The sequence below is a fragment of the Protopterus annectens genome, chromosome 17.part0 (genome assembly GCF_019279795.1).
Source record: "Protopterus annectens isolate FY-2018-M chromosome 17.part0, PAN1.0, whole genome shotgun sequence".
Taxonomy (NCBI): Eukaryota; Metazoa; Chordata; order Ceratodontiformes; family Protopteridae; genus Protopterus; species Protopterus annectens.
Window position 1 is genome coordinate 614,073,567 of NC_056751.1, and position 24,621 is coordinate 614,098,187.

The following is a 24,621-nucleotide window of genomic DNA, read 5'->3' on the forward strand; positions in this document are numbered from 1 at the left end:
CAGAAAGGGTAGCGCAGAGGTTGTATTGATCTGTAGACTGAAGGAGTCCCTACTGGAAAACAGACTTCAGCTAAGAGAAAATTTACTGTTCCTATACCTGGCAAACAGTAATCAGATTTGTATGTTAGTGCATGGTGCTGCACATCAATCAAACCTGTGCAAATGCAGGGCTTTTATAACAAATGAAAATACTTTACTGGTGGTCAAAATAACCAATCAAAAGCTCAGAATAGAGCCTTAGACCAACAAATTTCAGTGGATAGGTCTCTAGCCACATACCTCCTGCCACAAGGGTGCAGAGGGCCTCTCCAGAAAAGGTTTGCTTGGGATTAGTACTCAATTCTAATACAAACAGAGCTGGACACAGCTGGATCTGTGGCTAGTCCATTCTACACAGTACAAGTGCCCAGAACACAGGAATAAATGCAGTCATTGAAAAGAAGCATAAATTACAATAAAATACAGACATAATAAGCAAAAACAGTGATAGCAAGTGCAGAAATACAAACAATAAAGGTCTTAGGTTTTGTTGTTCTCAAGATATTTAAGTGACTACCTTATTAGAAAAGGATACATACACTTAAGGTACTACACCTTTAAAACATCTTTCTTAAATAGTTTTTAAATAGACTTTATATGGATTTACGGGGAAATGTGATGTTTCTGTTACAAGTTTAATTAGGGGGGTCATTAAAATTATTTAATTATTAATGAATTTCAAAAGAGATATTTTATTATTTATTATTTGATTCAAGTTTTGTAGACAGAAGATTTTTAGATGGTTTGTTATAATTTAAAAATGGTCCTAATTTAAGTAACATTGAGATTTTTTCTTATTAACTTGGGAAGTGTTGTTATTTTAAGGTAAAACATGAATATGCATGAATGAATCAATATGCATGCACTGGTTTAACTTGATTACATCATTCAGTGTATAATTAGCTGCTATTATTTATTAATTATACTGTGAGGAAGTCCTCTTTAAGTAAATTGGGACAAAAGTGCTTAGTATACTTTGTTTTATCTTTAAAATAAACATTGGTTTTATTTTTATTTTTAACCCTGTCACAGTGTCTCACCCCTGTTATTCTTCCAGCCAGGTGTTGTACATTTAATGTTACAGTTTCAAACCTTCATTAATACTGACTAGAGTGTAGAAGGGGGAACTATGATTAATGAGGCACTCTGTTTCATCCTGTGATGAAGATGAGGACTTCTAATGGCCTAGACAGAGTCATCAGTGTTACTGAAGTGGATCATGAAGTTAAGTCCTCTGAACTTAGTGGTCCCCCCTCAAGTACATGGACCCATCTCATTATAACAATTTTTGCCTGAAGGGCAGCTTTGCTTTTCCTTTACATTGACTGACAGCTTTAGGGAACAGCAACTTATTGTTATTATTATTATAATTATTATTATTGTTAGTATTATTATTATTATTATTATTATTATTATTATTATTATTATTATTATGTTTTTCAGCTGATGTAATGGAATATACACTCATGGTGTCACCTGCAGAGTAACGTGTTTTCAATGTATTTAGACTTTCCCTTTCTTTGATTGTATAGTTAGTAAATTTAAGAAAGGTGGTGGGATGCAATAGGATTTTACATCTACACAACATTAATGTTAGTGTTTTGTTGCTAGTTTTGATTGTTTAATTTTGTTATATTGGCATCCAGTGTAAAGGACTTCACTGTATTGATATGAACCCCAAGGATATTGCATTTACTGAAAGAAACCATAAGTTTCATGGGAAACTTTCATCAACTGTGTAACTAATAAGCAGGCTTTTGAATTTTATAGGGAAATGATGAAAATGCTATAATTAAACTAGGGCAGCCATTGTTAGGTGAATGCATTCACCCAGAAATAAAATCTCCAGCACCTAAGACAGCTCTCAAGTTATATACTTCTGTAAAGGAAGGAAAGTATTGGCACAGAAATCAGAAATGTGACAGCTGTATAAGTTGTATGTAAGTCTTTTCAGATCAAAAGGTCCATTCCCCTAGCTACCTTGCTCTCTGAATGATAATTGAGGTTCCTGGTTACGTATGCAAGGGGGTATTCATATTTGGCACCCTAGATTTAACCTTTACTTAGGTAGTGATTCCTTTAAGAAAATAGTTTTCACCATGTTCAGTAAAATTTACAAAAGATATTTGATTTTGTAGAGAAGGAAACACAGAAAAAGTCTGTGTATTTACAAATAATAGGAAATTAAAGGTACCTTTTGCCTTATTTACATAAGTCCCTCCATAAAGCCCAGTTAACAGACTCCATACTGCAATACTTCAGCCAAAGAGTTGTAGTCATGATTCCATGAATATGACAGAGGGCTATGAAGAAACATTTCTTAACTCATTCATTCTCATTAAACTTTCAGTGTGCTGTCATAGACTCTGTTCAGAAAAAGTATGTTTTCCAAGAAAAAAGCAGTTGGAAATTTAGAGTGTAATAAAAGCATTTTCAAAGTGGTGGGTAGTTGAATACAGTCAATACCTAAGGGCCATAAGTTAGGATACATACCATCCTGTAGTTACCTTGTAACTCATGCAGGGCTGTATATGAGAATAAAACACTGCATCCTCAGAAATGTCTTTAACAGTGAACTAGATTCCCTGCAAATTATTTTTCACCATTATGGTCATATGAAAAATGAATTCTTTGATTGGTGGACCCCCCCAATCCTATTCAAGGTGATGCCACATATTCCTTCCTCTGTAATAAAACAGCTGGCAGCAGATTCACATGGCTTAATCCTTTCCTTATAAACATCTGAATCCTGATCATTTTGCACAGGAAGTTTTTGTCTGCCTTGATTTTCCCCTAGTGCCATTTTCACCACTGGTTAATTGCTATCAAGAGCTAAACACAACACCAGACAGAGAGTTATACTGGAAAGTCATGTTAGTCTATGTGAAGAGAGATTTGTCTATGGGTCTTATTTTTGTGTGTGCAGAAATGAGGTAGAACTGTTAAAAGAAAGTTTACTATCCAAAGTACGTTGTCAATGGAGTGAGCCTAAAAGATATATCTATATCTATCTATATATCTATATCTATATATCTATATATCTATATCTATATATATATATTAAAACATAAATAAAAACTTCACTGAAAATTGGCTGTTTCAGATAGCGCATCAGACAAGTTCTAACTTGTGGCACTTACACATTGTGTCTTTTCTGCCCTGTGTTTAACTACCATGCTTTTGAAGATGCATCTTGTAATTCATTGTTAAATCCAAAGTAAGATGCACATTATTGTTGAAGAGTTTCCTAAATTACATCAAGTATGGAAGGAAAAACATGATAAATGAGACCATCTCCTTATCTTCTCCTAGGTAGTTACATCCTAAATCAAGGTACCTGTAGCCTGTCATGCCCTGACCACTGTATTGACAAATACATCCCAAAAAGATCTCTCTGATTAGAAGATAGACAACTTCTCTCATCATATAAACCTACTAAAGTACCTGGACAAAGCCTTTACTTCTGCTCTGTAGCAAAAACGAAAATGGGACATCATGTGGCATGTCTGTTGTATTCAAATGAGACACTGAGGCACTGTGATGGGTTCAGGTTGTTTATTGTACATAAACACAGCAGGAACTGTAACTGGAACATGTATCTAAGCTAACTGACTGACTCATTACTTCAGACACACTCGTATGTGCATCTCCATTCATGCCTGCATTCACTCTGACTGACTACACAGAATGGCACTGATCTTGCACATGCTCAGTAACTATATGCACATGCTCTCTAGCTTCAGTGTCTGACTAGGTACAATACACACAATGATCTACACTCACTGTCTCTAGCCAATGGAACAAATACTAACTACTCAACCTTTCAACTTCCTCTAAAATACTTTTTATCTAAACCCGGGATCTGTCCGTGCTGCAATCCAGGTTATACTCCTTCATCCTTATCTACTTATCCATCTCTATGTTTTGCCCATTACACACTGTTGCATTAGTATCCAAACCCCCATCTTTTTCAGTCTTATTTCAACACTTGACCTCCCCCTCCCCACACCCTCATTTTACACCTGACCCCGTCTCCCTGTCATAGTCTTATCATTACTTTCTCGTCTTCCACTCTGCTTCTCTCTACACTCTATTTCAATATCTATTTCTTCTCATGGGAATAGCCTAGTGTACCTCTCACAGTACCCTATAACTGTTTACTGACATATCTCGACTCACCTCTTAGGCCTGTATGTACTTCTCATTTTATACATCTTAATATTACTATATTATAATTTAAAACAATGATGTTGCTTTTTGCTTATAATATGATGTACTGTTCATTTTATTAGGTGTCATAAAATTGCTATGGATCAGAAGCTTTTCTTCCCGGGCCTCCACTGAAAATGAGTATCCTTGGTACCAGTAATATTATCCCAGTAAACAAATGTCAGTAAATAAAATGAATAAAGGAAAAGTCCAGGGAGAGGAAGCACTGGGAAGGCAGGTCTTGTAGTCATAGGGACAAGATGAAAAAGAAAAGATAGAATGAAATAAATGACAGAAAAGACTGTCAGTCTTTCCTCCAATAAGCACTCCTTTACAGCCTCCATTCTAATATGAAAGGTAAGACTTTGTGTCAGAGTAAGGGCAGACAGAGTTTGCGCAGAGGATAAGCCCTCATCACATCAGACAGCACATTGATTCACAGCACCAACTTGTTTACATGTGAGCTGATCTGACTACCAATTGATGCTCTCCCTGGATTACTGTAAATGCAATTTAATTTTACTCTTATTTTCTCCCATCAGAAGTAATTCTGACTTTGCTTGTATTCCCAGGCTGAAACTGAAACTGATCACTTGTAATCTGTGCTTTACCTCTGCAGACTTATTTTAAATAAAAAAATTAGTATACTCTCAGCCTGCCCACAGTGTACTGTTTAGACAGACCTTCCTGGCAATGTCAAAGTCTTTGGTAAAATGGAAGGTGACATTTATCAGTGCACAGACTGTTATCTTTGTTAAGTATAAATTGCTAATACAGTGACATAATTGATGAGGTTCTCCTGTATTTTTTTCTAAAGCTAACAGTAGATAAACCAGAAAGCAGCTTCCCAGTGACAGTGGTATAGACTTTGTATCACTGGGATTCAGGCAGTAGTCCTGTGATTTCATAAGTGCCAACAGTAGAAGCACAAATACAGTAAGGAATCATGCATTTTGATTCATAATTGCCTTCACTACCTATTACAGCCCCTCTCTACTTGTTAACTGGTCCATATCCGATATCTAAATAAAATGCTCAATTCCTAAATTCATTCACTCTGTATTTATTGACTATTTATTTATTATAAATTCTAACCTTGTATTTCATTTTCATTTACTTTCTACTAGTGATTTTTTACTTCCACCCTCCCAACACCCTCCAAATCTCTGGTGATGTTCAGCCTAATCCTGGTTTGCTAGCTAACCAATCTGCTCCTTCCATTACAACCCAAATCCCTCTGTGTCCTCCTAACCCGATTCCTAAACATCTCTCCTTCTACTCTATCAACATGCACAGTATCCTTAACAAGATAACAGAATTTCATTCATGGATAGCTCAATACTCCCCTAACATTGTTACTCTTTCTGCGAATTGGCTTAAACCACACAACACTGATAATGAACTTCCTCCCCCAGGATACAACATCCTGTGTCTTGATAGAACACATAAAAAAGAGGTGGCGTTGCTGTTCTGTATTCAGACCTCATTACCCTTACTCCCCTTCCTAACCTTCCTCCCTCCTTTTACCCTGCTGAACTTCTAATTGCCAACTTTAAACCCAACAATCACAAAACAATAACAATAGTAGCCATCTATATACCACCAGGTGATAACATACCCCTTCTAGAGCAGATTCTAAATTGGATGTCAGACCACATACCCAATGAGTCCATAATACTAGGCGATGTTAATATCAACTGGTCTTCCCTCTGCTCTAAGTCCCCTACCAACTGTATTAACCTTTTTGGCTACACGCAGCTTATTACATCTCCTACTTTCCATCATAAACCTACCAATTCAAGTTCTATCATTGACTGGATCTTAGTTTCTAACCCTAACTTGTATCACCACCCAGAAACACTACCTGATTCCATCACTGACCATTGCCCAGTACGAATACTCTGACTCTCCCCCCACATTTCCAGAACCCACAAATTTAAGGTATGTCGGAAACTATCTACCTTTAACTCTGAGATAGTCAGTAATGCTATCTCATCTAAAGACTGGTCCATCCTGTTTACCTTACCTCTTGATGAAGCTGTCTTACACTTTAACTCCATCTTCCTTAACACACTCAACTCCCTTGCCCCACCTAGAACTATTAGAGTCAATTCCTACAACTCACCCTGGATAATCAACTCCACTCGGTTTCTTATACAAAAAAGAGACTCTGCCTGGAAACTTTGGTCCAAGACTAAATCTCCTTCACATTTCCAGAGATATAGGGAATTCCATAATCTCACTAAAACACACATTAATAATGATAAAAGAAATTTCTACCACCAACCTCTGACTACACAATATAGAAACCCTAAAAAGTTTTGGAACGCAATCAATCAAATTCTCTATCCAGGTAATCCCTCTACTGCCAGTCCTTGCCCTGACAATACACCCCTTGAAACAGCTTCCATTTTCAATTCCTACTTCATTGACACTGTTAGTAAACTTATGCAGACTTCTAACCTATCTAATCTCTCGCCGCCTACATCTATCCAACAACAAAATTCCCCCTTCTCACTAAGGCCAGTTCCTACAAGCTACATTAACAAAACTCCTCCTAAAAACTCCTCCTCAAACTTAAAACTTGCTCCCCATCAGCTGACAGTCTGCCATCTTTCTTCCTAAACATTGCTGCCTCATCAGGAAACAGAAGTACAGGATTAGTGAACATCTTTATAATATTCGGACTAGATCCTGCAAAAATGCCCTCTCCAAACATTATTGAAACCTCAGAGGATCATATGTTCAAGTTTTTAGTAATGCAAATTAATATACCTGGTCAAAGAGATGAAGATGTGAGGAATTTTACAGAAAAGTGTGAGGTAAAGTGGATAATAAGACTTAGGGCAGACAAGAAACCGGGTCTCAATGATAAAACTTCTATGAGACCCATGTTAAAAGGGAGGAAATTAAAGATTGCTTAAATTAATAAAGTTTGATTAGTTTTTAAATATATGTGTGTATATATATATATATATATATATATATATATATATATATATATATTCTCGGCTGGAGTGCGGGGAGTGTCTTCTGTGTGGAGTCTGCATGTCCTCCCCACCGTTGAGTGGGCGTTCGAAAGACATGTTCAAATGGGTATGCCTTTGTTGAAGGTTGAACGTCGAGCTGGCACCTCTGCGTTCATGAAAATCTGATGCCAGTCATTAGCGGACCGTAGTTCCACTGTGGCGACCCCTAACCAGGAAAAGCTGAAAGACAACAACAACATATATATATATATTTATTTTATTTTACATTTGTTAACTGGGCTAGTCTAGCTGGATATATGTCCATTTTCAGTAGAGGCCCGGGGAGAAAAGCTCCACAGATACTAAATTACAAGGAGACAAATTATAAAATAAATTCAGTGCAAAAAGAATATACGTTTAGTAACACAAAAAAACAAAATTCCTAAGGAACACACTTAAAATATTATTATTCAGTAAAACATTACAAAACATCAAGATTAGCAACATATATTTGATAATCCGTTGGAGAGAAAAAAGTAGAATGGGAGACTCAGAAGGGAATTACAGAAGAAATACAAAGGCAGAAGAGAGAAAGAGGCAAAAGTGTAGAGTGGAAAAGAGTATTGTGATGGAAAAGAGGAGGGGGGAGAGAAAAAGGAGGAGAGGGTAGGAGCATAGGAGGAGAGTAGCAGGGCAATAGGAAGAAGGAATAAGTAAAGTAAATAAGTATAGTGTAAAGATACTAGTAGTGTATGGGGAAGGAAGAAGATCAGTCAGGAGTCCTGCAGGAGCAGAGCCAGTGATTTTGGAAGTACAGTTTGATTTTTTGTTTGAAGAGTGGTAAGGAGGGGATTAGAGTGATATCAGTGGGTAGCTGATTCCATATCCTTCCTACAGTATTAGTGAACAGAGAGTCACCAGCTAAGTTATGGTACTTTACAGATTTGGTCATGAGTTTAGAAGAAGATCGAAGGGAGGTAAGATTATTGTAAGGGATTAAAAGTTGAGAAAGTATAGGGGTATTATAAGGTTGGTACAGTATCTTGTGAGCAATGGTAAGTTGGGAGATCAAAAGACAGTTTTGTAGCTCCAGCCAGCCTAGGAGTTTTAGGTTTTGACAGTGATGTGTTCTGAAAGGGTTACTGGTGGCAAAGCGGGCAATGCTATTGTAACAAGTTGCTAGTTTATTTAGGTTGGCCTTCTTAAGGTTAGTGAAGATAGGTGAGGCATAAAAGAGGGTAGAAATAAGATGGGAGTGGGCAATGGTAGCTCTGGTAGAAGGTGTGAGAAAAGGTTTGATACGGTATAATGATCCAATTTTTTTATTAACAGTTTTGATGATGTTATTGATGTGTTGATCGAAAGTGAGATTGTTATCGATGGTTATTCCTAGCAGTTTAGTTGATGTGTCAGGAGAGATAACAGTGGTGTCATTGGATAAAATGTTGAAGTTTAATGGGGACCCTCGAGTGGTAGGACTGAAAAGGAGAAGTTTTGTTTTTTTAGCATTGAGGAGGAGGTGCCGTCTAGTGAACCAAGTTTCTACAGTGTTGAAGGTGGTTTGAGTTAGAGTGAATAGCTCTGATGAGGTAGATGCTGAGCAAATAATCGTGGAGTCGTCAGCATATTGGATGCAGGTAGCTTGTGGGATGATAGTGTTGAGATCGTTTATGTAAAGGGAGAAGAGAAGTGGACCAAGAATAGATCCCTGTGGGACTCCAATAGAAACAGGCAGTAGTGAAGAGATATGATTGTCCCAAAGTACAGCTTGATGCCTGTTGCTTAGATAAGATGTAAACCATTTAATAGCCAGGTTATCAAATGAGAGGGATTTAAGGATGTTAATAAGGGAAGAGTGGTTCACCATGTCAAAAGCTTTAGAGAGGTCAATGAATAGAGCAGAGGAGAGAAGATTTGAGTTGCGATAGTTGTTGATAGTATCAACAAAGGAAAGGAGGACAGTGGAGGTGCTATGGTGGGGTCTAAAGCCATGTTGACAGTTGGCTATTATGTTGTGTGCAGAGAGATATTGTATGAGTTGCTGGTGGATGCATTTCTCCATGATCTTAGCTAGTGGAGAGAGAAGGGCAATAGGTCTAAAGTTAGTATACTCAATAGAGTTACCACCTTTGTGTAGTGGGATGATATGAGATATTTTCCATATATCTGGTATGGTTCCCTCTTGGATAGTCCTATTAATGAGTATCGATATAGGGTATGCAATCTGTTTAGCAGCCTTTTGAAGAAAGAGAGAGGGGAGTTTGTCAGCAGAGGGGGTACAGGGTTTCAGTTTAAGAATAAGCTTGTAGATGAAGGAGGTAGAGATAGGGTGAAGAGTGAAGTTATGGGGGGAATCAACATGATTATCTGGAGGGTAAAAGTTAATGGTGTTCATTTGTTTAGCAAGTGATTGGATGGTATCAATAAAAAAGGTGTTAAAGGTGTTTGCAGTATGGCTAGGAGTTCCTGGGTCTGCGTTTATTGGTTTATTGGGGAGGGAGTTTTAGCTGTACCAGGTGAAAGGAGTTTGTTGATCGAAGACCAGAATTGTTTGGGTTTATATAAATGGGTTTCCTGAAGTTCACAGTAGTAGTTCTTTTTGTCTGAGATAATAGCTTTCTTTGTAAGATTTCTAAGTTGGCAAAAGTGAAGAAAATCAGACGTGGTTCTATGGTGTCTCCATTTGGCCCAACTCTTATTTTTGCTATGAATTAATTTCTTTGTTTCCTTTGTGAGCCAAGGGGCTATATTAGATTTCATTCTAATAGAGCGTGCAGTGGCATGTTTATCTAAAATTGAAAGGAAGGTTGAGTTAAAGAATGATACTGCTTCATTTAGAGGAAGTGATTTCATGAGGTTCCAGTTGCATGTTTTGAGATCATTTTGAAATAAGTCACTATTAAAGTTTTTGGTTGAGCGTATTATTCTAATGTTAGGGAGGTTTTGATAGTCAATCTTTTCTCTAGAGATATAGGTTAGGCAGTGGTCACTGAGGTCATCAGGCATAGTTCCTACTTTGTATGAGACATTAACTTTGTTTATAAGTATCCAGTCTAAGATACTCTGTTTTTTATTTGGTTTATTTAGCCTTGTTGTAGTGGTAATGGATTGAGTAAAACCATGTAGGTTTATATGACTGGAGGGATTTTCACTATTAATAATATTCCAATCTATATTAAAGTCACCCAGAATAATAGTTTCTTGGGGGTAGTTAGTGGAAATCCAGCTAAGGAAGTCTTCTAAGATTGGTATGTTTGTGCCAGGTGGTATGTACATACAGATGATGTAAAGAGCTTTTTGAGCATTTAACTGAAGTTTAACTATGATGGCTTCAGCACTGGAATCCAGGGTTGGGCAGGTTGGGAGGGTGGAGATGCTAAGATGGTTCTTAAATAAAATTGCCACGCCACCACCTTTACGTTTAGTACGATCAAGCCTATATAAATTATAGCCTTGGGGTATAATTTCAGTGTCTTTGGTGGTTGGCTTTAGCCAGGTTTCTGAGAGGCACAGAATATCAAAGTGGTGAATGTCTAACAGGGCATGTAAGTAGGGTACTTTGTTATTTACACTTCGTATATTAAGATGACCTATGAGTAGGGTGTTATTGAAGTTGGGGTTAGATACTTGAGGGGAGGGATTTGATGGGCCTGGGTTGGGGTGAATATCACCGTCTTGTAAGGTAGGAGTATTATGTCTGTGTGTCAGGCTGCTTTTAAGAAGGGTTATTTGTTTCATTTTTTTATCAGGGGGTAAGGCATAAGTTAGATGGAAGTGCCTATGGAATTTAGGAAGGTGATAATTAGGGGTGGAGGTTGAATTTAAGAAAGAGGAAAGAGAAGTATGGAAGATAGATGTATGTTTATTTATAAAGTCTGGTTGGTTTTTAAGTGGGTTTTCAAAGAAGGTAAGAAGGTAAGAAGAATAAAGGGAGGTAGAGAATAGTGCTAAGAATATAGCCATGGTTGGTAAGTATGGAGCCATATGTAGAAGAGGTGAGGTAAGGGAAGTTTTAAAGTAAATAGAGGAAGAGAGGATAAGAGAGGTAGAGGTAAAGGTATAAGGCAGAACAGGAGAGAAGGATAGTTATAATAGTTGGATATGTAGGGGTGTGAGAGGAGAATGTAAAGTGTAGGTGTAGGTGTTGAGAGTAGAAGTTTATGAGAAGTAGGTTAATTGAGGTAGAGGAGAGAAGCTAGTAATAGGGGAGTAGGTTGGTATAGCAGTGGATAAGGTAAGGGGGGGGAGAGTGTATGTAGAAGGGAGGGTTTGAGTTTTTGGCGGGAAAGAGCAGGATTGGTTGTAAGAATAAGGGGGTGTGGTTATGGAAGTATAAGGTTGGGACCCCTGGGGGTGGGTGGGAATTGGGGGTAGGGAGGGGAGCGGAGTGAGCCCGCAGGGCGAACGGAGCGGGATACACAGAATCCAGAGAGGAAGGAAAAAGTAACAGAGGAAGTAAGCAAGTAGAAGGCTAGAGATAGTAAATGTAAGGGGGAGTGGGTCACAGAGCACTACAGAGATAGAAAGGAATGGAGTGAGAAGGTGAAGGAGGGGAGAATATGGAAAGGAATAATCAGTACTGTAGGTCTAGATGTGTACAGAGTGACACCTAGTAGACAGAGAGGCAAGGTGCAGAGGTGAGTCACAAGGTTCTGGGGCAGGAAAGAAAAAAACAACATATACTACTGGGAGGGGGGAGTACAGGCTAAGTAAAGCAGTAGAATAAGGTAGCAGAAGAAATAAACACAGTAAGGGGTGAGGGGGCTGCTGCTGGTAAGCTTAGCTGGGAGCAATACAGAAACCACACAGATATAAATGGGCAAAGACCACAACCAAATTAAGTAGACATACTCTCTTAAAACCTGAGGTAGTAAGTTTGTAGAAGAGTGCAGGGGTCCAGAACTTTTCAAAGGTAGTGGGCAGAAAGTACCCTCGTAGAGTAGGGAAGAGTTTCTCCCAGGCAAACAGTCACTGGGAAGGCAGGAGAATTAGCTGGAACAGGAGAGAAAAGAGGGAGATAATAAAATAAAAGTAAGTAAAAAATGCAGTACATTCAACATGAAGCTGTAAACAAATGCACAGATACAGTGATCAAATCCACTGTTCCATCAAATAACACATTGTAACAGTGTAGGTCAGGCAAGAAAATAAGCATTTAGGCAATGCACATTATATAGCATACTCAGTTGAGGATTGTATCAGTTAAAAACATATGCATATCCACAAGAAGAGAGTAGCAGCAGTTTGGTTAAAACACCAGGTAAAGTTTACAGTCTTTAAATATTGTATACAGTATAAACAAAGCACAAGGTATTCCATCTAGAGGTAAAAAGAAAACAAGGGCAAGCACATTGCTCCGTAGTGTAGTGTAGAGAAGAGTGTCAAGTGTAGGGAGGCCTAGATGCAAGTATGACCCAAGGCAAGTCTGCACATGTGCGGCCACTTCCTATACAACACGCAGGCCCCAAATAAAGAGAGGCAGGGCAGAGTACTGGAGAGTTACACAAAAGTTAGTCAATCCATGAAGTTATACCACAAAAAGGAAAACTAGTGTTGTAAGCCACCCAATTGACCTTCAGAGGAATCTGAGTGGGGTCCAGGAGGCACTGATTGGCCTAGCAAAGATCGCTAAAGACCACTTGCAATTATCAGTAAAGGAATAGGCCTTGGACTAGGTGTCGTCCCCAGGAATATCTGTATGGGGTCACTGATTAGTCTAGCAGTAGTCGCTAAAAGACTATTCAAAATATAAGTAAAAAGGACAAGGCTTTGGTCTGCATGTAGTCCCCAGAAGTATGTGTATGGGGTCATGGAGGCGCTAATTAGCCTAGCAATATATGCTGAACAGAGCGCTATGCATTTCCCACCAACAATAGTGCAATAGCCTCACCAAATCACCAACAGTACCTACAGGATAACTGGAATGGTTAGGCAGAGTGCTTCGAGCATATAACTCAGCCAGGGATACAGCAAAAATGCTGTGTGTACTATTACACATATAGTAAAAGGCTAATACGCTAACACTGCTTAGCTATTACAGAGTAAAGGTTACAAGCACCTAGGTCGCGCTATAGTTGAGCGAACAGTGCACGATCCCAGCAACAGAACAGCTGAAATATCAGCGTTGGAAATCCACAATCCAAAAACAATTTACAGCTCAGTAATGTTCAGGTGATCATCTGTGTTCAGCAGTTTGTTATAAACCTCATATTAAAGATATAAACAACACAGCGTAACAGGCGACATCAGAAGAAAAAGCAATATACAGCCCAATATACTCCAAAGAAGCAAGTATGTTCAGCATATGTTATACACTCTTCACCAAAGTATTTTACAGTGGCCGTTTAAAAAAAAAAAAAAAATATATATATATATATATATATATATATATATATATATATATTTATTTTTTTTTATATCTCGTTATATATATATATATATATATATATATATATATATATATATATATATATATATATTTATTTTTTTTTATATCTCGTTTATATATTTATATTTATATATTTTTTAACATGTTTTGTCTTAATAAATATTCAGGTTTTTAATTCATTTAATGTTATATCTGCATAAATTAAATGTATAAATGTTTTCTTGACTTTCCCTTTAAAGAATGAACTATTTAATTTATGTATCACAGGAAATGATGTCACTTAACTAATGGTATTTAAGATGCATGTTTTTTAAGAATCATATTGGCCTAAGGAAGCCCAGAAGGGTGAAAGCGTTTGCCATTGATCCATTAAAGTTTTATATTGGAGCTAACGTTGGTTCTTATTTGACTTTTCCTACTATATAGTTCACATTGGAGCTAACGCTGGTTTATGTGGAGTATAACTATCAGCTTTGGTTTGTTCCTGAATTCTGTTTGCTTTGTCATTATTGACTGTTGGTGTTGCAGGAGGATTTACACTTGGATAGCTAGCCTTGTGGTTTTCCATTTTGATAATGTGTTGAGGTATATAGCTTGCTGTTGCAAAGCATTTTTTAATTCATTGAATGTACCTGCCTTGTGCAGCGTCCACCAGGCAGACATAAAGTCAAAACAATGAAGAAAGGAATAGCAGGAGCAACACTAGTTACTGTTAGACAGGGGAAGAAGATGTCAACTCTTACACTCAGTAATGGAAAAAGGCAGAGTAGTTCTGCCAAATAGTCATTATTTGTCACTGAATATAATGTTTCTGTGTAAACAGGAATCATGTAGCATTCTGGGAAATCATTCTGTAATTACTCACTCTAGGAGTATGGTATATGTTCTGAAGCACATCATTTTTGATAAAGATTTTATGATCAGAAAGGCAGAGATGGAGTTATGCTTTGGTAGTTTAATCATTTATGGGCAGTCAATGTCCATGAGATGTACATATGTACTCTGAAAAGCATATCCACCAATGTCTGAAGATGAAAACAGTCAGAAACATAGGCTTTGGAATGAGAGAGGTACTCCTGCACCAAACATCCTGGACATCTAACATACACTCTTGTACCTAATGTTTCAAATAACATGGTGACCATGGCCACTGTCGAAAAGTACTGCACCCAACAAATAGTCTGCAAGAAGTGCTCCCCAGATGGAAACTTGAAATTAAGTGGGTTGGCATTGCATAGTTTGTAACTTAGAGATTGTTATTCATTCGTTCCTTGGTTTCACTGAATAGCAACATCTAGGGAAAATATATCCATACATTAAGTGGACAAACCTTTTGATATCTTAATGTAATTATGAATGTGTTGGCACTGCATCATTGTATTGTTTTCTACTTAAGCCTGTCAGCCTGTGAAAACATCTGTCCAGTGTTAGCATATGGTCTAGAAGTCCCTAATCAACTGCAATTCGTTTGCATTCAGTGATTTCTTGTATTGTATTGCTAGTGTGGCTTTTGCAAAGCATGACTCTTAGGTTCATAGGTTCATAGGTTCATACTAGGCTATCTGCCCAAGGGCATTTATAAGCCTAGCCCATAGTTATGTGGCTTTCGCCACCCCTTTAGTTTGAATAAAAACTATGCCTATCATTTTGCTGTGCCTCTGTCAAGCAGTGACAATGAAGTAATCCCTGGGGTATATCTGCAATCTCCCATCCATTGGTCAAGATTCCTCTTGAACAAGGCCAGAGAGGTGCTCTGCCTCACATGTACCGGGATTTTGTTCCACAGCATAGGGAGTCTCTGGGTGATGAATCTGTCCCTCCAGCACGTTCTATTTATAACCGTGTCAAGGTTTACGTCTCCCGCCCTTGTGGTTCTGAGGGATCTAGATTTTTTGAGGTGAAGCATATTCATCAAATCTGGGTTTGACATGGCCTTATATGTCAGGCACAGGTCACCTCTGAGCAAGCGGTATGAGACTGAATAGAGCTGGAGTTCTTTCAGTCGGGCAGCATAAGACATATTTTGAGACCCTTTATCCTTTTGGTGAGGAACTTTTGGGGCCTTTCAAGCTGCAGCAGGTGTCTGGTCAGATACATTCCGAACGGATTGTACTCAATCATAGGTCTAATGAGTGATGAGTACAGGGGGACGATGACCTCCCTTGATCTAGATGTGAATCCCTTCATGATCAGGTGGGCGATATAGAAGGTTTTCCTAACTACTTTAGCAACATGAGTGTCAAACGAAAGGCTACTGTCAACCTGGGTCCCCAGATCCCTGATGACTTTTCTGTGCTCAGTGGATTGCCACCTATATGGTAGCTAGGGGTAACCTTGTTTTTCCGAAGGGTATGACTATGCATTTTTGGCGTTTAACTTCAGGCCATGGCTCTGGCACCAGTTATCCGTTTCTGTGAGGCCCTTCTGGAGGATATCTGTGTCAGATGTGTTTTCGACTATGGCGCCCAGTTTGCAGTCATCTGCAAACTTTGTCAGCCATAACCCTCCTGTGTTTACTTGTACTTCAGAAAAGTAGATGCCGAACAAGAGTGGACCCAGGACTGAGCCCTGTGGGACACCACTTGTGACAGGCTTTGAGTCTGACATGGCTCCAGCAACTCTGACCCTGTGGGTTCTGTCACTTAGCCAGTTTGCAACCCATCTTGTGATGTATGGGTTTACATTCAAGCTGATGAGTTTTTCGATGATACCTGAGTTGGGTATTGTGTCAAGGCCTTTGCCAGGTCGAGGTAGGCTGTATGGACTGCCTTTCCTCATCAATGGCCTTGGTGACTGTCTCGAAAAAGTCAACCAAGTTTAAGAGGCAGGATCTGCCTTTGACAAAGCCAAACTGGGTTGGATCCAAAGTCTGCAAGTTCCCTATGTCTTTATTTATGAGTTCCATTATGATCCTCTCCATGGCTTTGCAGATAAGGCTTGTCAAGCTAATGGGGCGGTAATTTCCAGGGTCTGTGGAGGCACCGCCCTTATGAAGTGGGACCACAGTCGCCGTGCACCACTCCTTGGGTACGTATCCTGAGGTGAGGCTAAGATTAAACAGCTGTCCTAACTGTGGGTTTAATTCCTCGTTGAGTTTGTGAAGCACACAGCCGGGGACACCATCCGGTCCCATGGATGCTGTGTTTTTTGCCTTAGTGAGGGCAGTTCTCACCTGGGCGTTGGAGATGTTTGGGGGGCTACAATCCTCTGGAATAGATATCTCTCCTTTTGGGGGGGAGAAGTTTGCACTGAACCTGTCAGCCAGTATGTTGGCAATGTGTGTAGGTTCAGTAATTTTCACATCATTTTGAACTAATTCTGAGCAAAGCTTTTACACAGTATATTACAAAATTATTACTTAAATCAGCATTTTTTTTTATAAATTAGTATCCTCTATCATTCTCTTTTCACCCATCTTGGCAGGGAGAATATGACAGTGTCGACAAGAAGTAGGGAATATTATGCATGATAAAGGAATCTAGGAATCTTAGTTAGGAAATGTCATTATCTATGTGTGTGTGTGTGTGTGTGTGTGTGTGTGTGTGTGTGTGTGTGTGTGTGTGTGTGTGTGTGTGTGTGTGTGTGTGTGTGTGTTGTATGTGTGTGTGTGTGTGTGTGTGTGTGTGTGTGTGTATATATATATATATATATATATATAGAGAGAGAGAGAGATTTAAGTGTATTTATGTTTTGTGTTGTTTCTACTTCTATGCTACATAAAATGGACTACAAGTTAACTGTGGTGTCAGTATAACACTAGTGCTGCATGTTTCATATCTTACACTTGTTCTGTGTGTTCAGTTTGAGATCTGAACTTGTCAAAGAGTCATATTAACTGTTTACATGAAACTACTGTACTACCAAACCAAACTTTATATCAAGTAGTGTTTGCTGCAGTCAGATATGACCTAATATACAGAGAAGGGGTAGAGAAGAGCTGGAATCTGATACTTCAAACTTCATTGTACATCAGAGGTGCTCAGATGGTTAACTGGTTTCCTGTTGGATGTCAGGCCTGTACAACACTCTCACAACTGATTGTGGCAGGGATGCACACATAACACATGCACACAGTATAACATGGTCATCTTTCCTTTGAATGCATCCCTTTATCCCAGGCGTAACACATTGCAGTTAAATGATATTCTTATTATCTTTATAATGTCAGAATATTTGAAGTCATGGACAGTCAAAGGTCACTCACTGGTGGGGACTCCAGTATCTCCAATCTAACCCGAGAGTATTGAAGGAGCAACACAGGATTGTCAAGAGTCCAAGTATTTAGAACAATCCTTTCAACTAAAGTATTTTATTTCTAAAACCAGACTAAATTCAGTTCCACACACTCCTCCTTCAAAAGAGAGACTGACCACAGATAATTCCTTTTAGAGATTTTACTGTGACTACTAGCCCTTTTATCCTTGTCGACTGCTTCAGATCCAATACTTATGTGGAAGAAGGATCTCAAACTGGATTTATTTTGTTTTTAGAAATAAAATAATTTATTTGAAGGGATTGCTCTAATTACTTGAAATGTTATAATCCTTTGTTAGAATATTCTAAGCCATGGAATGGAATAGATCTGAACTCACCAAATTACTGATTCTATGGAATAAACTGTTATTGCATTTGCCTCTTCACATTTTTTAATTCAAACATTTTGGTATGCCTCATAGGGTTTACATGCACTTTGTTGCTGGCTGTTCCATTGTTGGTCTTTAGTGCAAAAAATTAATGTCATGGTGAGTTTTACTGCAATCTGTTATATAGTATAAACCAGAGGTACAATTTGAAGGATTTTTGTCCTTATTTCAATTGTGGTGTGGTCCATGATATTGGTATGGCAGTGTTAACTTTGTCTGTAGATGATTGTCACTGTTGAAGTGACACCCTGACTCCATGTGCAAAAATTGGAAAAAGGGGATGTGGATAGAGGATGCAAGAGATTTCTACCTGTACAAAATATTATTTTAGTGTTTTCAGTTGATGGTTTTCCAAATGCATCTTAAGCAAATTAGTGAACAAGTCATAGATAATTCCATCTCAGCCTCAATTTACTTCATTTGAATTCAAGATTTAACATATGGATTTAAGCTACTTATCAAAAAATGTATACTTATGTATTGTTCTTGACTGCACATTGAATATTGTATGAAGAATTTTGAATCAATGACTAGATAATAAAGTGATTTGTGATTTTTTGGGTACTAATTTTGATCAATATGAACATTCAAATAAGTTTAGACATTTTAGAGAATGAAACTGTCACTAAATAAAAATGTGCTGAATCAGTAGAGCATGGATTGTTTCTAATCCTTTAAAAAAACAGAACTGAAAACATTACTTCAAGAAAAAGGTAAAATATACTTGCATACCTTATTTGACAGTATAGTTTATGTACCTGTTGCCCACACAAACAACATTTGAAGCTGTTGCATATTTCATAAATGTTTACTTGAGACTGAATACTGACTTTTGCATATAAATCAGAACTGACATACTTTACCACAGAAACATGAACAAATGAGGATCAGGTTTGCATTCCTTAAAAGACACCTCCACTCTGTCTACAGTATTTTATACTTTGGAAAATTAAGTGTTATGCTTACCATATTGTAAGAAATTACTCCAAACTTAATTGCATCTTCTTGCCATTAAACATGAATAAATACAATTTCTAAACTTCTTATTAGATGATCAATGACTTGATTGCATTTTATTTGAGGATTTACTAGTATTTACCTCATAGATTATTTTAAGCTGAGATGTTTTGAATAAGATTGTTTATGTTGTACATTTCATTGCAGAGGTGGCTGCATGCCTGATGATTTTCTGGGTCTATATTATGCAGTTGAAGGTACTAAATCTCGACTAACCTTTCATTGACACATATGTGTTGAACGTCCACTTCAGCGAATGGACACATTATTGATTTCTTTCCAAGGGAAAGAAATTCATTGGCCTTTGTTTTAAATCTTTCCCTTCCCCACTGCAGTGCCATCTCAGAGTTAGTATATTTAGTTAGGGTGGTGTGGGGACACACAGTGTCTGTTATTTTGTATCTTACGTAGTTGGCCTACTGATTTCTTTCCCTTTGACTACATAATATAGATGTGATTTCTTAATGTGGTTTAAGCATTTTCATTATGTTGGTGCCAATGTTATTTCCATCACATAAAATCCTAGTTAACTGACAGTGTTCAGAACATGTTCTTTGGTATAAAAATCATTGTGATGATCTTGAAGTTCTATAGAAGAAAGTGGTAGTTTTATGTATTTTCTCTCCAGTTATATTTTATACATAGTACCTGGTAATATATATCAGGATGTTTTGGAGATATAATGTATATATAAAAATGCAATCTTCATTATTTACCATTTGACCTTGAGAGTGGTAAGTGACTTATGTAGCTTCAGGACAAGCTATATAAAAATTTCTGCATGAATATCAATGGTTGAATGTCATATCTTGTCTTATTATTGTTGTCTTTTTATGTTTAGCTGAATTATAACTTGAATCATTTCTATTTTCATAGGTGCTGAGGACAGAGATAAGAAAAATATGGAAGCAGGTAAGAATGAGAGACTACATGATATACCAATATTAAATATTTTGGAAGAAAATGCTTAAAAATAATTGGACAGTAAATTTGCTTATTTTATACCTATGGGGAACAATTAGATTGATTTGGTAACTAACATTTTATTTGTGCAATGTATCATTACAAACAGGCTATGTACATTCACTTTTATTGAAATGCTAGAATTTTCAGCAGCTCATGGTTTTAATTTATAGAATCAACATACACAGGATATTTTCTTTCTTCTTTAAGTATTATTGGTGTATTTTTGGGACACAGCATATGAACTGAGACAATAACCAAGGAATCCCTGAGCAAAGTAGGTATCCTTGTTGGAAACACCATTTTGTGCTATCTGTTGGAAATGGAATGTAGTCACTTTGTGATGTAATAAATACATTGAATCCTGGAATCTGTGTGAGTATTCAAACTTGTTGGCTTAAATACTTAACTGTTAAAGCAGTCAGTATGATGTATGTGATAGCTCTTCAGAAGTATCAACATCCAAACCATAAAATTTCTGCTCTTTAATTTCCACTGCAATTTTGATACTTCTGTGAAAACCAGAATACTAGCCCATGAACTCCTAACCTGCAAAGAGAAGTGAATATCATTCTATGGCAAACATTTAGATTACTCACACCAGCATATCGAGTGTTACACTTAACCTGAGAGCAGAGGCGTGGCAAGGGTTTCTGGCTTTATTTTACAGCTTTTCACCCAATACCATTTCCTCTGTTATTACCGTAGACTGCTTGCAACATGGGGGTAAACCCCCTCACTGCTCATTTCTGAACAATGTACTGAAATGTTTATGTCTTACTCATATACATGAGCATGTATAAGACTTTAGACACATTGTGTATTTCTTAGAATTAAGGCACCATAATTGTGTGTGCTTGAACATGTATTTTTTTAACTGTTTCATAGAATCATACAGTGTAGAAGGCAAATGGACCATGTGGCCATTTACACCTTGCAGTACCCACTCTCAGATCTTACCTCCTTTTTCAAGGAGTGCTAGACCAGTTATACCAGGGGTAAATTTATGAATACCCAGCCAATTTTTTTAATTCTTCTTAAAGGAAGCTAGCGTGTCTCATTGCTTGATCTGGAGAGAAAGTTTGTTCCAGAGATGGCATAGTCATCGCATCACTAATCTGTCTGTCCACCATGATTTGTTTATTTATGGGAATAGGTGCAGATCTTCCCTGCAGTGTTTGTTCTGTGGTAAAATAAGATGTCTTGGAGTGCTGGATCCCTAATCACCCAGAAGGCAAGGCACAGATCACTCCCATGGTGTCTGCAGGACACTGACTACATGAACAGAGCTTCTAACCTCTCTTGGTAGCTCATGTCTTTTAAGTAACTAGTTTAGTCCAGATACAGATTCTTAGTTTTAGCACTTGAATTTGCTTATTCGTGATCAGCACTTGTTCAGATCTTGTAAGCACTAAATAACCTACTAATTACTACAGCACTCCACCTTCCTCATTACCTAGAGGAAAACAGTTTTGGTACTTACTTTCCTCACTTGCTTAGAGAAATACAGCTCTTGTACCCACTTTCCTCACTTATCCAGAAGAAAATAGTTTTTTTATTCAGGCATGTCCAAGGGTCAGTTCCCAGTGTTCTCTCCTGTCTATCTGATGAATCTGGGCATCATAGGGCAATATTGAAATTGCCTCATGTACACAGACAACCCTCTCCTCCTACCACCCAACACTACAACCTGTGAGAAATGCACTTATCTAGCCAAACTGGAGGTAAAGCTCTCTCCAATCAAGACTGAACTTGACAGTCAAGAGGAGAAGGTAAACACTTGCACCACACCACACTCATCACATAGTCTCACTAAATCTACACCACCAAAATCAACACATAGAAACACAAAAACATTTGCGGAGGCTCTCAATAAAAATCTGCTCAAGCAACAGAGACCTCCAAAGCAGAAATGCAAGCAACCTCCACCCCCCAACACAACCCAAATGACATATAGTCCGCAGACTCAGTGTGCCACTCAGCCACAGCCAATAAGGCAAAACAATGTACCCAACACACTAGGCATAGGTGACTCTATAGTCAGGCAAACTGATGTCCCACTCACCAGGCTAAACAAGGAGAAGGTTACTGTCAGCTGCCTGTCAGGTGCCAGGATCCACCACATAATCCATGCACTCAGGTCACTCCACAACAAGTACAAATATGACTCTGTCATTGTCCATGTTGGTGTGAATGACCTGAGATGTACCTCCCTGGACTACATGAAAAGATACATGGAAGAGCTTTCCAATCTTGTAGCCCAGGCAGGTATGACCCTAGCCTTGAGTAGCATTCTGCCATCACCCAGAATGATGCCACAGTACAAGGACAAAATGAATGACTTCAACAATTGGCTAAGCTTCTGGTGCCATTCTAAAGGGATCCAGTATCTGTCTGCCTGGGATGACATGGTCGACAGACCACGATGCTTTGCCAGAGATGGCCTGCAACTGTCACCCTTGGGACTCCGGATACTGGTTAAGGTTCTTGTCGCCCCTATAGTGTTTTTTTTAGGCAAGGTTCAATTGACAAATTCACCACTGTAACAGGAACAGGCAAGCAAAAATTGAGGGTGATGCTACTCAATGCTAGAAGTCTAAATCGCAAAATGCACTCACTCAAGGCACTCCTTAAAATGGAGAACATCGATATCTGTGCAGTGACTGAGACCTGGTTCAAGGCTCCAGAGATCACCCCTGCACTACCAGGCTATAACTCATACCACACTTTTCGGCAATGTAACCTGGACCAGAACACCAAAGGCGGAAGAGTGTGTCCATATTCCTTAAGGATATACACACCTCCAGGCTAGTTGCTCAGCATAATGCAGCCAAGGTTATCCAAGTGCAACTAACTCTGGGCAAAACTGTAATCTAAATTGTAGCTTGCTACAGATCACCCACCATGCCCCAGGATTCCCCCTCCTCTTTTCTTGATGTACTGGAAAATATTAGGGTTCAACCAAACACCCTAATAATGGGTGATTTCAAGTACCCCACCATTAACTGGGAAAACTACTCATGTACCAGCTCCTTCACTCAACACTTTCTGGAATTCATAAACTCCAATGCCCTGGACCAACTTATCCACACACCCATCAGGGGCAACGATATCCTAGATCTAGTCATGACCAACATGAGTGTCTGGTGTTCCACACCTGAAGTCAACACCTCATTGGTCCGATCCAACTATAAGCTAATTACCCTAGATATCCACATCCTGCCCCCACCCCCTATTAAGGAAACCATGGTAAAAAATTTCTCCAAGGCCAACTTCATGCTTCTTAAGTGGTGAACTTCATGACACCCATGCAGATGGACAATACAGTTATGACTACTGAATCCTACACAATTGCACTTTATAAGCACTTACATGAGTGCATAGATCATGCTATCCCAAACAGAACCAAGACACTATCCTCCAAAAAAAGTAAGCCAACTGGTCCCCTACTATAAACAAACTGTACAACAGAAGGAAGAAACTGCTGCAAAAGAGAGTAAACTCCCATGAGTAGAGGAGCTCCCTGGTCAGCCTCAGTAAGAAGCTGCGATCCCTGATAAAATCCTCCAAAGCTAGTTACGAAAACAATATTGTCACTGATTCTAAAGACAACCACAAAGCATTCTATAGCTATGTCAAGAATCTCAATGGCAACACTCAGATCTGCTCTGAGTTACAGCACAATGGCACTAAATATACAGACCCAACTGATATTGACAATATCATGGCAGATAGGTTCAGTGCTAACTTTACCCCCCTCTCACCCCCTAAAGAGGCCATCTCTCTACCGGAAGAATGCAAAGTTCCCGTAATCATGGCTGCACAGGTAAAAAACGCACTCTCCAAAGCCAAGAACACTGCATCCATGGGACCAGACAACATCCCAGGCTGCGTTCTACGTGAACTACAGAATGAACTGGCACCCCACCTAAGTACCATGTTCAATCATAGCCTCACCTCAGGCTTTGTGCCTGCTGAATGGCGCACAGCGACGGTTTTCCCACTCCGCAAGGGGGGAGCCACCACAGACCCCGGGAACTAGTGCCCCATTAGCCTGACGAGCCTGGTCTGCAAGGCCATGGAATGTATCATCATGGAACTTATAAACAAAGACATTGGTAATCTCCAAACTCTGGACCACAACCACTTCGGGTTTGTAAAAGGCAGATCATGTCTCTTAAACCTGATAGACTTCTTTGAAGCAGTCGCCAAAGTCGTAGACAAGGGCAAGGTGGTTCACACAGCCTATCTAGATGTTGCCAAGGCTTTTGACACCATCCCCTACTCTGGAATTATAGCTAAACTCACTAAACTAGGTATAAATCCCTATGTCACAAGATGGGTTGCAAACTGGCTCACAGACAGAACCCACACTGTGAAAGTAGCAGACTCC

General features: G+C 38.7%; 1 protein-coding gene across 4 annotated transcripts in view; it reads left to right on the forward strand.

Moving 5' to 3' along the window:
* LOC122791795 (myb-like protein X) overlaps positions 1-24,621 on the forward strand; it is a 146,116-nt gene that overhangs the window by 61,071 nt on the left and 60,424 nt on the right. For 3 of the 4 annotated variants that reach the window (XM_044059742.1, XM_044059741.1, XM_044059743.1), the window contains one exon: positions 20,142-20,177. The exons of the other annotated variant lie outside the window; for it this stretch is intronic. In XM_044059742.1, the coding sequence (XP_043915677.1) occupies positions 20,142-20,177 (36 nt within the window). The remainder of the gene's footprint in view (positions 1-20,141; positions 20,178-24,621) is intronic. 4 annotated transcript variants of the gene reach the window in all.